The sequence below is a fragment of the Salmo trutta genome, chromosome 12 (assembly GCF_901001165.1).
Source record: "Salmo trutta chromosome 12, fSalTru1.1, whole genome shotgun sequence".
Taxonomy (NCBI): domain Eukaryota; kingdom Metazoa; phylum Chordata; class Actinopteri; order Salmoniformes; family Salmonidae; genus Salmo; species Salmo trutta.
Window position 1 is genome coordinate 88809900 of NC_042968.1, and position 14848 is coordinate 88824747.

At 41.9% G+C, this 14848-nt stretch overlaps 1 protein-coding gene across 3 annotated transcripts in view; it reads left to right on the forward strand.

Annotated features, from left to right (window-relative positions):
• LOC115204619 (relaxin receptor 2-like) overlaps positions 1 to 14848 on the forward strand; it is a 190960-nt gene that overhangs the window by 152675 nt on the left and 23437 nt on the right. For 2 of the 3 annotated variants that reach the window (XM_029770288.1, XM_029770286.1), the window contains exons 16-21: positions 960 to 1105; positions 2171 to 2266; positions 4738 to 4906; positions 5294 to 5380; positions 8220 to 8351; positions 11656 to 11753. In XM_029770288.1, the coding sequence (XP_029626148.1) occupies positions 960 to 1105; positions 2171 to 2266; positions 4738 to 4906; positions 5294 to 5380; positions 8220 to 8351; positions 11656 to 11753 (728 nt within the window). The remainder of the gene's footprint in view (positions 1 to 959; positions 1106 to 2170; positions 2267 to 4737; positions 4907 to 5293; positions 5381 to 8219; positions 8352 to 11655; positions 11754 to 14848) is intronic. The other variant, XM_029770287.1, reaches the window with a different exon arrangement.

Sequence of the window (14848 nt, forward strand, 5' to 3'; positions counted from 1 at the left end):
ATTTGTTAAGAAAGCTAAAAGGTCAAATATACCGTTTAGGCTTTCTACATGCAAGTTTACACCTTCACTATTGCTGTGAAACCATTATGTCCAGAAAATTCTCTAAAAGGATTGGATTTATTGTTGCCCAATAGTTTTTTGGGGTAGCTTTCTAAACTACTTTCCTTCATAGCATTTCTTAACAGTATTCAGTTCCTTTGGCTTTGATGCCTCATGACTGAGAATTGCTTTGCTCAAGTAGACTGTGATTTTGCTGTGATCTGAAAAGGGTGTCAGTGGGCTGACTGTGAACGCTCTGAGAGACTCTGGGTTGAGGTCAGTGATAAAGTAATCTACAGAACTACTGCCAAGGGATGAGCTATAGGTGTACCTACCATAGGGGTCCCCTTCAAAGCCTACAATTGACTATGTACTAACCCTGCATGTGACAGAGCTGCAAGAGTTGTGAGCCATTTTTTGTTGGTTGTTTTGTCGTAGTTGTGTCCAGGGGGGTATATTTGGGAAGGAATGCTGTCACCTCCAGGTAGGTGCTTGTCCCTGTGTGCTGAAGGTGTCAGGTTATTGTCCAGTTCTGGCATTTAGGTCACCATTGTTAGGTTCTAATTCTCAGAGTAATAAAAGCTTAACCAAGTTTATTCTGTCACGTTTAACCCAGAATCCAACCCCATATACTAGTACATGTCCCTGGGCATAGACATGATTGACCTCACCATTTAGGATGGAGAATCCGTCTTCATTAAAGTATGGGGATTCTAGTGGGGGAATATAGGTAGCAAAAAGGAGGACATTTTTCTCTGTTAAGATTATTTCCTTTTTAATTTCTAGCTCTCTCTCTCACCGTCTCTCTCGCAACACAAGACAAACTACCCAGATACAATGTTGAACTCTTTGAACCCATCACAAATATGTACAGTCAGTGAGAATGTATTAAAGTTCTCTCTCTCTCTCGCTCTCCCCAGGTGCAGACTGTCTGATGGGAGTGTACCTGTTCTTTGTCGGTGTGTTTGACGTGAAGTTCCGAGGGGAGTACAATCGTAACGCTCTCCTGTGGATGGAGAGTGTGGAATGTCGAACCATCGGATTCCTGGCTATGCTCTCCTCAGAGGTGAGTTAACACGCGCGTACACACAGACACACCTGTGGATGGAGAGAAAGTCCTCAGAGGTACAATGAGTATAGTTATTGGTGACAGTTTACATACATAAATTACATTTTCCGGACTGAAGTTTTAACATATTTCTCTGCTCTCATTCTGATTCTTCCAGAACGTCATGTCCTGTCTGCAGGCTAACTCACAATGTCCTGAATATATTTCCTCTCCCAATAAATGTCTGAGTCAGTGTTCCAAATGGTAACCTACCCTCAATGTAGTGCACTACTTTAGGGTGCAATGTGGTGTGCCAGTTGGGACGCAGCCCAACTGGCAGCCCAAGCTGTTTCCCCTGAAGAAGTCTGGAGGATCACGATGTTCTAGTAGTCCCAGTCTGTTTGTGCCATCATGCCAAATCATTGTCACTCATTAGGTCCCGGTCTGTTTGGCAGGGCAATTCCATAGTCGGCAAGAAAGTAGAAACAGACTGACAGTCCACTGTTCTACCACAGAGTCCACTGTTCTACCACAGAGTCCACTGTTCTACCACAGAGTCCACTGTTCTACCACAGAGTCCACTGTTCTACCACAGAGTCCACTGTTCTACCACAGAGTCCACTGTTCTACTACAGTCTCTACTGTTCTACTACAGAGTCCACTGTTCTACTACAGTCTCTACTGTTCTACTACAGAGTCCACTGTTCTACTACAGAGTCCACTGTTCTACTACAGAGTCCACTGTTCTACTACAGAGTCCACTGTTCTACCACAGAGTCCACTGTTCTACCACAGAGTCCACTGTTCTACCACAGAGTCCACTGTTCTACCACAGAGTCCACTGTTCTACTACAGAGTCAACTGTTCTACTACAGGAATCAGTTGTCTTGACCTCTTGTAATGGTGTATCAGTTCTGTTTCTAATATATCTGACTAGGAAGAGAGAGAGACACTGAGAGAGAGAGTGTGTTTGTAACGGTAATATTGTATGTTACATATATCAGTTTTGTTGCTGACCTACCTGACTGTCGAGAGACAGAGACAGACAAAGTGTATGTTTGTAACTGTAATGCTGTCTTCCAGGTATCAGTTCTGCTGCTGACCTACCTGACTCTGGAGAAGTTCCTGGTCATAGTGTTTCCCTTCAGCCACCTGAGACCTGGTAAACTACAGACTGTGGTGAGTCACACTATGCCTGCTTATAACACTACTTGTGCCCTCCTTTAACAGGACAAACTACATCATCTGCAATATCAGGTTATATATCTGATTACCAGGTAAACTACAGACTGAGTCTGTCAGCTGGTGACTTTATACACAAACACTGCTGCACCATCTGTGACAATTATGTTGATCTATCTGTGACTTGGTTCAGGAAACTAGGCAAGAGATGCATTTCAACGTAAACATATATTTTTTTATCAAAATGTGTTTTTTTGGCAGAAATGCTTTCTGGAACATGTGAACTTTTATGTACCTTAATAAGAAACATGTATGCCATCTGGAAATACGAATACAATTGTTAAATTACGAGCCTAGTTGGTTTAGCCTTGGAAGAAGACAGGAACCTTCCCGCTAGCCATGATTGGCTGAGATAATGGTTGGGCTGGACATGCCGAGAGATGAGTTCTGATTGGTCTGTCATGTAGGGCTCAGTATGTGTAGATCATCCTTTCTAACACATTTTTTTTTTAAGATATCACGAAGAACTGCAAAAGTGTTGCTAATGCTTTCTACTTAATGGAGTTTTGAAATCAGTGGAATGTCTGGTGGAGGCAGAGTATGATAGCTAAAGAGAGAAATTCTGCCATTTGATTGCAAATATGCAGAGGGAGTCGAAAAGAGAACACACAGAAGGCTGTTGTATAAAACACCTGTCTCTGGATTACATCTTCAAACTAAGGGCAACCATGGCATCCGTGACAGAGAGGGAGAAGCGTTCATACATGTATAAGGGTAAGAGAGTCTAGCTAGCTACATTTTCAGATATTAGAAGTTTCTAATTTTGACAAAGTCGTTTTCATTGCAAGGTAATGCATACTGTTAGCTAGCTAGCTGGCTCGCTTGCTAACGTTACATGTATGATCTGTGTAGGAATATTATTTGTAACCCAGAGCCATTTGCATTGCTAGTTTATGGCCTAACGTTAGCCAGCTAGCTAACATTGAACCTTGTTGGTTAGCTTTAGCTACCTGCAGGGTAGTAACATGAGTTGGGATTATGGTTAATTGTTTAGCTAGCTAGCTACATATCTAAACAAAAGACTCCATTATGCAAGTAACCATTTTACTGTACCCTTTACACTTTCTGTATCCTGTGCATGTGACAAATAAACTTTAATTTGATTAGATATAGTGTGTGTTTACCAGAGACGGTAATGTGAAGAACAATATGACCTGCATCAAAGTCAAATAGGATATGAGACAGTGTCCAAGTTTTAAAATTCTCCAGTAGAATGCCCTGCTTTTATTTTGTCACACTCACATCCTATTTTCTGTAATTAGGTCGCCATTAACTTGTAAATAATGATCTTGTTGTGAGTTTATATTCCTGTAATAATGAATCAAGTTTGCTAAAGTTAAGATGCTGTCAGCTATATGATACAGTCATTATTTGAACTGGCTAGCCAGCTAACTTAATCTTAGCTAACTAGCTAGCTAACAAGCTAGAAACAAACCAAACCATTGTTTAGAAATTTGCTTTTAGTTGCCTGTTTTACTAGATTGACATATACTAAATACATTTTGAAATAGATGGACTTATTGGTGTTATGATATGTTGTGATGTTATGATATTTTGGAACACCAGGCTGCTGATGTCATGCAGCCTGTCATTTTTGTGTTTATACTTTTTCATAACGACATTGGCAAGTTTGATGTCAGATGTCAATAGAATGTTCAGGATGTCACTACGACAACTGTCTACAGACATGTCGATAGATGTAGTATAAACCAGCATTTAGTCATAATCTTTGGTTGTTTTGTACACTACTGTACTCACTATGTTTAGCACATGACCTCACATGTGAATCCTTAAAGAGATGGGTGGGGCTAAGGCTTAAGAGGGTGTGAATGATGCTAAATGGGTGTAGGCAAAGAAGAGCTCTCCAGTATCACATTCAAGGGCCATTTTCTCAAAACGTGGGGTTACAAAGTTATACATTTTTCTTTCCCATTGTTCCTCAACTGTAGTGTGTGATATAGCATTTTCTAGCTCTGAGTCTCTACTTTTATAAAAAGTAAAAAACACATTATCAATTTAACTAGGCAAGTCAGTTAAGAAGAATTTCTTATTTACAATGACAACCCACTTGGAACAGTGGGTCAACTGCCTTGTTCAGAACAGATTTTTACCTTGTCAGCTCGGGGATTCGATCCAGCAATCTTTCAGTTACTGGCCCAGCGCTCTAACTACTAGGCTACCTGCTGCCCCTGGTTTGAGCCAGTCGGTCACATTTTATCCCTTCAATTCCAACTCTGGACCTCAAATGCTTCTTTTCATTCTTTCCCTTTAATCAGGCACTGATTTAGACCTGGGACACTTTATCAGGTAGAACAAAAAACCAGCAGTAGTCTGGACCTCCAGGGTAAGATGTGAATACCGTGCTATAGGGCCTATAGACAGTATTTTGTACCATCCCTCCCCACCAGGTGGTGCTAGTGTCGATCTGGGTGCTGGGGTTCATCATCGCTGTGGTTCCCTTGCTGAACGACGATCTGTTTGGGAACTACTATGGTCGCAACGGGGTCTGCTTCCCCCTACACTCTGACAGACAGGAGAAACCCACTGCTAAAGGATACTCTATCGGAATTTTCCTTGGTACGGTGTGTCGGTGTGTGTGTGTGTGTGTGTGTGTGTGTGTGTGTGTGTGTGTGTGTGTGTGTGTGTGTGTGTGTGTGTGTGTGTGTGTGTTTGTGTGCCTGCCAGCCTGCATGTATTTCTGTCATGCACATGTGTATCTCTCTCTCTCGCGCTCCTTCTCCATCGCTCTCTCTGAATTGTGCAATTAAAGGGTTTCTAAATATCTAAAATCTCTATGGGTCTGAAACTGTTAGCATTCCTGTTAATAGTGTTCTCCTTTAACGAGTGTGTGTGTTAAATCTGCACTGTGTGTCTCCCTCTGTGTGTGCGTGTATTTATTCTGCACTGTGTGTGTGTGTGTGTGTGTGTGTGTGTGTGTGTGTGTGTGTGTGTGTGTCTCCATAGGTCTGAACCTGGTAGCCTTCCTGGTGATAGTGTTCTCCTACTCCTCCATGTTCTACTCCATCTATAAGACTGGAATAAACGCTACAGGTACAGTGCTTTCAGAAAGTATTCATACCTCTGGACTTATTCCACATGTTGTGTTACAGCCTGAATTCAAAATGGATTAAATATATGTTTTTCTCACCCATCTACACACAATACCCCATAATGACATCACAATACCCCATAATGACATCACAATACCCCATAATGACATCACAATACCCCATAATGACATTGCAATATCCCATAATGACTTCACAATATTCCATAATGACTTCACAATATCCCATAATGACATCACAATACCCCATACATCACAATATCCCATAATGACAAAGTGAAAATGTGTTTTTAGACATTTTTGCACATTTATTAAAAATTTAAATACAGAAATATCTCATTTACATAAGTATTCACACTCCTGAGAGTGTTCGAATCACCGTTGACAGCGATTACAGCTGTGAGTCTTTCTGGGTAAGTCTCTAAGCAATTTTGTACACGTGGATTGTACAATATTTGCACATTATTATACAAAAAATATTCAAGCTCAATCATGTTGGTTGTTGATCATTGCTAGACAGCCATTTCCAAGTCTTGCCATAGATTTCTAAGCCGATTGAAGTCAAACTGTAACTATGCCACTCAGGAACATTTTTTTTTATAAATTCCAAAAAACACATACAAACACAAGCAAACATCAACGACGTCACCCTGCCCAGACCCACCAGCTCACACCCCCTTCTCCAGCGCCCGCATCACACTCCGCCACATTACCTTAAACTGCACCATTTTGTTTCTCTCCCTTGCCTACGGATTTTCAACATTTAGAGCAATCAATGTGTACACTCAATGGCCAGTTGACACCAGGCAGGATGGGGCCATGGACTCATGCCAGTGGAGGCTGCTGAGGGGAACGGCTCATAGTAATGGCCGGAACGGAGCAAATGGAATGGCAACAAACACCTAGAAACCATTTGTTTGATAAATTTGATTCCATTCCACTGATTCCGCTCCAGTCATTACCACCAGTCCATTCTCCCCAATTAAGGTGCCACCAACCTCTGAGTCATGCTGTTTACACCAAATTCTGACTCTGTCATCAGCATGACGCAACAGGAACCAGGATTCGTCGGACCAGGTGATGTTTTTCTACTGGAGCCACTTCTTGTTTTTAGCTGATAGGAGTGGAGCCCAGTGTGGTCATCTGCTGCAATAGCCCATCCGTGACAAGGAACAACGACATTTGGTACCAAGATTCTGCCCCAGTTTTGTACTGCGCCGTTATCTGCCTGTTTGTGGCCCACCGATTCTTGCCTATTCTTGCCATTCTCCTTCCACCTCTCATCAACTAGCAGTTTTTGTCCCCAGGACTGCCGCTGACTGGATGTTTTTTTGTTTGTAGCAGCATTCTCGGTAAACCCTTGACACTGTTGTGCGTGAAAATCCCAGGAGGATGGCCGTTTCTGAGATACTGGAACCGGCACGCCTGGCACCGAAGATCATACCACGGTCAAAGTCGCTTAGGTCACTCGTTTTGCCCATTCTGACGTTCCGTAAAACAGTAACTGAATGCCTCAATACCTGTGTGCCTGCTTTATCTCGCAAGCCACGGCCACGTGACTCAATGTGTGTAGGAACGAACCTTGTGTTTTAGGTTATTGTCCTGCTGAAAGGTGAATTTGTCCCCCAGTGTCTGTTGGAAAGCAGACTGAACCAGGTTTTCCTGTAGGATTTTGCCTGTGCTTAGCTCTATTCCGTTTATTTTTATCCTAAAAAACTCCAAAGTCCTTGCCGATGACAAACATACCCATAACATGATGCAGCCACCACCATGCTTGAAAATACTGTATGAAGAGTGGTACTCAGGGATGTGTTGTGTTGGATTTGCCCCAACATAATGCTTTGTATTCTGGACATAAAGTACATTTCTTAGCCAATTTTTTTAGCAGTCTGACTTTTGTGCCTTATTACAAACAGGGTGCATGTTTAGGATTTTTTTAAATTCTGTACAACCGTCCTCCTTTGCATTCTGTCATTTAGATTTATACTGTGGAATAACCACAATGTTGTTGATCCATCCTCAGTTTTCTCCTGTCACAGCCACTAAACTCTGTAACTGATTTAAAGTCATTGGCCTCATGATAAAATCACTTAGCGGTTTCCTTCCTCTCCGGCAACTCGGTTAGGAAGGACGCCTGTATCTTTGTAGTGACTGGTTGTATTGATTCAGCTTCCAAAGTGTAATTAATAACTTCACCATGCTCAAAGGGATATTCAATGTCTGCTTTTGTCGTTTACTATGTGTTTGAAATTCACTGGTGAAGTAATTCAAAAATCATGTTAAACACTATTGCACACAGAGTTAGTCCATGCAACTTATTATGTGACTTGTTAAGCACATTTTTACTCCTGAACTTAGGCTTGCCATAACAAAGAGGTTGAATACTTATTGACTCAATAGGTTTCAGCTTTTAATTTTTAAGGAATTTGTAAACATTTCTAAAAACATAATTCCACTTTGACATTATGGGGCATTGTGTGTAGGCAAGTGACACAAAATCTTAATTTTATCTATTTTAAATTCAAGCTGAACACAACAAAATGTGGAATAGGTCAAGAGGTGTGAATACTTTCTGAAGGTCCTGTAAAGTCAAGGGGTGTGAATACTTTCTGAAGGCACTGTAAAGGAAGACCACAAGTGAACTACCTGAACCCTCTTGTAAAAAGTAAACAATCTCTTACTTGAATATTATTTGTAGTTGATGCTTTGTTGAGGAGCAGGCTACACAGAGACCTGACTGTAGCTAACAGGCTGTTCTGTTACAGACCTGAGGACCAGGCTACACAGAGACATGGCTGTAGCTAACATGTTGTTCTGTTACAGACCTGAGGAGCAGGCTACACAGAGACGTGGCTGTAGCTAACAGGTTCTTCTTCATCGTCTTCTCTGACGCCCTCTGCTGGATCCCCATCTTCCTGGTCAAGATACTGTCCCTGCTGCAGGTCGAGATACCAGGTAAATACTGTCCCTGTTGCAGGTCAAGATACCAGGTAAATACGGTCCCTGTTGCATGTCGAGATACCAGGTAAATACTGTCCCTGTTGCAGGTCGAGATACCAGGTAAATACTGTCCCTGTTGCAGGTCGAGATACCAGGTAAATACTGTCCCTGTTGCAGGTTGAGTTACCAGGTAATCATTGTTGGGGAAGCTACTCTGAAAAGATAGCTGGGTAAACTATCAATTAATTAGTTTCCACAGAAGTTATGCTACACTAAAGCTACCCCTATGAAAAATATATACTGCTCAAAAAAATAAAGGGAACACTTAAACAACACATCCTAGATCTGAATGAAATAAATAATCTTATTAAATACTTTTTTCTTTACATAGTTGAATGTGCTGACAACAAAATCACACAAAAATAATCAATGGAAATCCAATTTATCAACCCATGGAGGTCTGGATTTGGAGTCACACTCAAAATTAAAGTGGAAAACCACACTACAGGCTGATCCAACTTTGATGTAATGTCCTTAAAACAAGTCAAAATGAGGCTCAGTAGTGTGTGTGGCCTCCACGTGCCTGTAAGACCTCCTTACAACGCCTGGGCATACTCCTGATGAGGTGGCGGATGGTCTCCTGAGGGATCTCCTCCCAGACCTGGACTAAAGCATCCGCCAACTCCTGGACAGTCTGTGGAGCAATGTGGCATTGGTGGAGGGAGCGAGACATGATGTCCCAGATGTGCTCAATTGGATTCAGGTCTGGGGAATGGGCGGGCCAGTCCACAGCATCAATGCCTTCCTCTTGCAGGAACTGCTGACACACTCCAGCCACATGAGGTCTAGCATTGTCTTGCATTAGGAGGAACCCAGGGCCAACCGCACCAGCATATGGTCTCACAAGAGGTTTGAGGATCTCATCTCGGTACCTAATGGCAGTCAGGCTACCTCTGGCGAGCACATGGAGGGCTGTGCGGCCCCCCAAAGAAATGCCCCCCCACACCTTGACTGACCCACCGCCAAACTGGTCATGCTGGAGGATGTTGCAAGCAGCAGAACGTTCTCCACGGCGTCTCCAGACTCTGTCACGTCTGTCACGTGCTCAGTGTGAACCTGCTTTCATCTGTGAAGAGCACAGGGCGCCAGTGGCGAATTTGCCAATCTTGGTGTTCTCTGGCAAATGCCAAACGTCCTGCACGGTGTTGGGCTGTAAGCACAACCCCCACCTGTGGACGTCGGGCCCTCATACCACCCTCATGGAGTCTGTTTCTGACCGTTTGAGCAGACACATGCACATTTGTGGCCTGCTGGAGGTCATTTTGCAGGGCTCTGGCAGTGCTTCTCCTGCTCCTCCTTGCACAAAGGAGAAGGTAGCGGTCCTGCTGCTGGGTTGTTGCCCTCCTACGACCTCCTCCACATCTCCTGATGTACTGGCCTGTCTCCTGGTAGCGCCTCCATGCTCTGGACACTACGCTGACAGACACAGCAAACCTTCTTGCCACAGCTCGCATTGATGTGCCATCCTGGATGAGCTGCACTACCTGAGCCACTTGTGTGGGTTGTAGACTCCGTCACATGCTACCACTAGAGTGAAAGCACCGCCAGCATTCAAAAGTGACCAAAACATCAGCCAGGAAGCATATGAACTGAGAAGTGGTCTGTGGTCCCCACCTGCAGAACCACTCCTTTATTAGGGGTGTCTTGCTAATTGCCTATAATTTCCACCTGTTGTCTATTCCATTTGCACAACAGCATGTGAAATTTATTGTCAATCAGTGTTGCTTCCTAAGTGAACAGTTTGATTTCACAGAAGTGTGATTGACTTGGAATTACATTGTGTTGTTTAAGTGTTCCCTTTATTTTTTGAGCAGTGTAGTTTACTTAACTAAAGTTCCTTTAAAACTAATTAGTGAAAAATGATCATATGTAAATCGGAAATGTCATAGACTATAAATTGTAACAACAGATCACTTTGGGGTCATATGTTAAAAGCCTATTAACATCAGGCTTGATGACCCCAGCAAAAATCTGCCTCACAATGAAGAGTTTTACAATTTTATTTTCAGGACAACCAGGGCTACAAGTAGAACACAAAACAAGTTGAAATAATCAGTTGCATTTATGAGCTATATTGACCAATGTCAATAAAATAAAAAGATCTGCCAAGCAAAAACGTGATAAAATATGTATTTAAAGAATGCTGTAATACATAAATTGTTTGCTCAGTAGGAAATGAATATCCAACTAGTCAGTGACAACTGTGTGGAGGTTGGAGTTTGTGACCATAGGAATTAAACACAAAAGGATGTTTCAAGTGAGAATTAGGCTGGTCTGATGCCTAAAAAGAAAGGCAATGATTGCCTACTTCACCCATATTTTATTTTATTTTATTTTTGTGAAAAAAGTAGTGTATAGTTCCAGTAGGTAGCTACACCGCTACATGGTAAAACAGTAGTGTGTAGTTCCAGTAGTTAGCTACACCGCTACATGGTAAAAGAGTAGTGTGTAGTTCCAGTAAGTAGCTACACCGCTACATGGTAAAACAGTAGTGTGTATTTCCAGTAGTTAGCTACACCGCTACATGGTAAAACAATAGTGTGTAGTTCCAGTAGTTAGCTACACCGCTACATGGTAAAACAATAGTTTGTAGTTCCAGTAGTTAGCTACACCGCTACATGGTAAAACAGTAGTGTATAGTTCCAGTAGTTAGCTACACCGCTACATGGTAAAAGAGTAGTGTGTAGTTCCAGTAGTTAGCTACACTGCTACATGGTAAAACAGTAGTGTGTAGTTCCAGTAGTTAGCTACACCGCTACATGGTAAAAGAGTAGTGTGTAGTTCCAGTAGTTAGCTACACTGCTACATGGTAAAACAGTAGTGTGTAGTTCCAGTAGTTAGCTACACCGCTACATGGTAAAAGAGTAGTGTGTAGTTCCAGTAGTTAGCTACACCGCTACATGGTAAAAGAGTAGTGTGTATTTCCAGTAGTTAGCTACACCGCTACATGGTAAAACAGTAGTGTGTAGTTCCAGTAGTTAGCTACACCGCTACATGGTAAAAGAGTAGTGTATAGTTCCAGTAGTTAGCTATACCGCTACATGGAAGAAAAAAAAGCAATTAACTAGTGGAAACACTACCTGGATTTGAATTGAGTTCAACTACCACCAAGCTAACGCAAAACAAAGTTAAATTACTAGTTGACCTACATGAAATTCACTACTCCCCAACACTGCAGGTAATACACAAGGACACAACACACACCATCCCACCCCACATGCACACACCTCTAACTCCCTCTCTCTCTCTCCCCCTCCAGGTACCATCTCATCCTGGGTGGTGATCTTTATATTACCCATCAACAGTGCCCTGAACCCTATCCTCTACACCCTGACTACTAGCTTCTTCAGAGAACAGGTAGTGGTTGCAAACTAAATGGCACCCTATTTCCTGTATAGTGCACTACTTTTGATCAGGACCCATGGGGCTTTGGTCAAAAGTAGAGCACTAAAAACGGAATAGGATGCCATTTTGGACGTAAACTCTATTTTTTTATTTCAATTTATCTTACACCACTGGTAAATATAATAAAAAAATATATATATATATATATACACACACAGTTGAAGTTGGAAGTTTACATACACTTAGGTTGGAGTCATTAAAACTATTTTTTTTAACCACTCCACAAATTTCTTGTTAACAAACTATAGTTTTGGCAAGTCGGTTAGGACATCTACTTTGTGCATGAGACATTTAATTTTTCCAACAATTGTGTACAAACAGATTATTTCACTTATAATTTACTGTATCACAATTCCAGTAGGTCAGACGTTTACATACACTAATTTGACTGTGCCTTTAAACAGCTTGGAAAATTCCACAAAATGTCTTGGCTTTAGAAGCTTCTGATAGGCTAATTGATATCATTTGAGTCAATTGGAGGTGTACCTGCAGATATATTTCAAGGCCTACCTTCAAACTCAGTGCCTCTTTGCTTGACATCATGGGAAAATCAAAAGAAATCAGCCAAGACCTCAGAAAAGAAATTGTAGACCTCCACAATTCTGGTTCATCCTTGGGAGCAATTTCCAAATGCCTGAAGGTACCACGTTCATCTGTACAAACAATAGTATGCAAGTATTAACACCATGGGACCATGCAGCCGTCATACTGCTCAGGAAGGAGACGCGTTCTGTCTCTTAGAGATGAACATACTTTGGTGCGAAAAGTGCAAATCGATCCCAGAATACCAGCAAAGGCCCTTGTAAAGATGCTGGAGGAAACAGGTACAAAAGTATCTATATCCACAGTAAAACGAGTCCTATATCGACATAACCTGAAAGGCCGCTCAGCAAGGAAAAAGCCACTGCTCCAAAACCGCCATAAAAAAGCCAGACTACGGTTTGCAACTGCACATGGGGACAAAAATCATACTTTTTGGACAAATGTCCTCTGGTCTGATGAAACAAAAATAGAACTGTTTGGCCATAATGACCATCGTTATGTTTGGAAGAAAAGGGGGAGACTTGCAAGCCAAAGAACACCATCCCAACCGTGAAGCACGGGGGTGGCAGCATAATGTTGTGGTGGTGCTTTGCTGCAGGAGGGACTGGTGAACTTCACAAAATAGATAGCATCATGAGAAGTAAAATTACGTGGATATATTGAATCAACATCTCAAGACATCAGTCAGGAAGTTAAAACTTGGTCGCAAATGGGTCTTCCAAATGGACAATGACCCCAAGCATACTTCCAAAGTTGTGGCAAAATGGCTTAAGGACAACAAAGTAAAGGTATTGGAGTGGCCATCACAAAGCCCTGACCTCAAGCCTATAGAAAATTTGTTGGCAGAACTGAAAAGCGTGTGTGAGCAAGGAGGCCTACAAACCTGACTCAGTTACACCAGCTCTGTCAGGCTGAATTGGTCAAAATTCACCCAATTTATTGTTGGAAGCTTGTGGAAGGCTACCTGAAACGTTTGACCCAAGTTAAACAATTTAAAGGCAATGCTACCAAATACTAATTGAGTGTATGCAAACTTCTAACCCAATGGGAATGTGATGAAAGAAATAAAAGCTGAAATAAATAATTCTCTCTACTATTATTCTGACATTTCACATTCTTAAAATGAAGTGGTGATTCTAACTGACCTAAGACAGGGAATTTTTACTAGGATCAAATGTCAGGAATTGTGAAACTGAGTTTAAATGTATTTGGCTAAGTTGTATGTAACTTCCTACTTCAACTGTATATCAGTGCATTCGGAAAGTATTCAGACACATTTACTTTTTCCACATTTTGTTACGTTATTCTAAAATTGATTTAAAAAATTGTTTCTCTCATCAATCTACACCAGGTATTCCCAAACTGGGGTACGCACAATGTCGTCGGGGATACGCCAAATAATGTGATTCACATTTAAAAATAAATAATAATAATAATACTTCACATTTTCAACGGGTACATTTATATTTTTCAATGCTATACATTTGGGTGAGTTTTTTTTCTCGTCTGACTAGCCTCGTTTCACTGCCAAAAATAGTGTTTAGCGAAATAACAACACAATGTCAAATACAGGAAGCCTAGTGAAATAATTAACATCCAATCACCTTAACCGTTTCTCTCTCGGGGGAAACCTTCACTCTTGCGCAGGCATTTGGAAACGAAACATAACAATTTGAAAAATAAGCCACAGGAGTTTTTCGAGCGAGAATAAAGATGACTTTCGAGTAGGAAGACATGTATAAAAGCAACAGATACCATTAATAAGAAGGGGCTAGAAGCGTCTTATAATGTGAGCTACCGAGTGACTAGGACAGGCAAGCCCCATACTATTGTGGAGAACTTAATTCTTCCTGCTGCCGCGGGACAATGCCTTCATCAAACAACACTTTCATGACGCATCAGTGACATGGCAGGAGATGTTTTGAAACAATTACTGCTGCGCATACAAGCCAGTGAATTATATGCGTTACAGCTGGATGAGTCAACAGACCTGGCGCGCCTGGCACAGCTCCTGGTATTTGTCCGTTACGTTTATGGGGGGTCAAATCAAAATCAAATCAAATTTATTTATATAGCCCTTCGTACATCAGCTGAAATCTCAAAGTGCTGTACAGAAACCCAGCCTAAAACCCCAAACAGCAAGCAATGCATGTGAAAGAAGCACGGTGGCTGGGAAAAACTCCCTAGGAAAAACTCCTGAGAAAGGCCAAAAACCTAGGAAGAAACCTAGAGAGGAACCAGGCTATGAGGGGTGGCCAGTCCTCTTCTGGCTGTGCCGGGTGGATATTATAACAGAACATAGTCAAGATGTTAAAATGTTCGTAAATGACCAGCATGGTCAAATAATAATAATCATAGTAATTGTCGAGGGTGCAACAAGCACGTCCGGTGAACAGGTCAGGGTTCCGTAGCCGCAGGCAGAACAGTTGAAACTGGAGCAGCAGCATGGCCAGGTGGACTGGGGACAGCAAGGAGTCATCATGCCAGGTAGTCCTAGGGCTCAG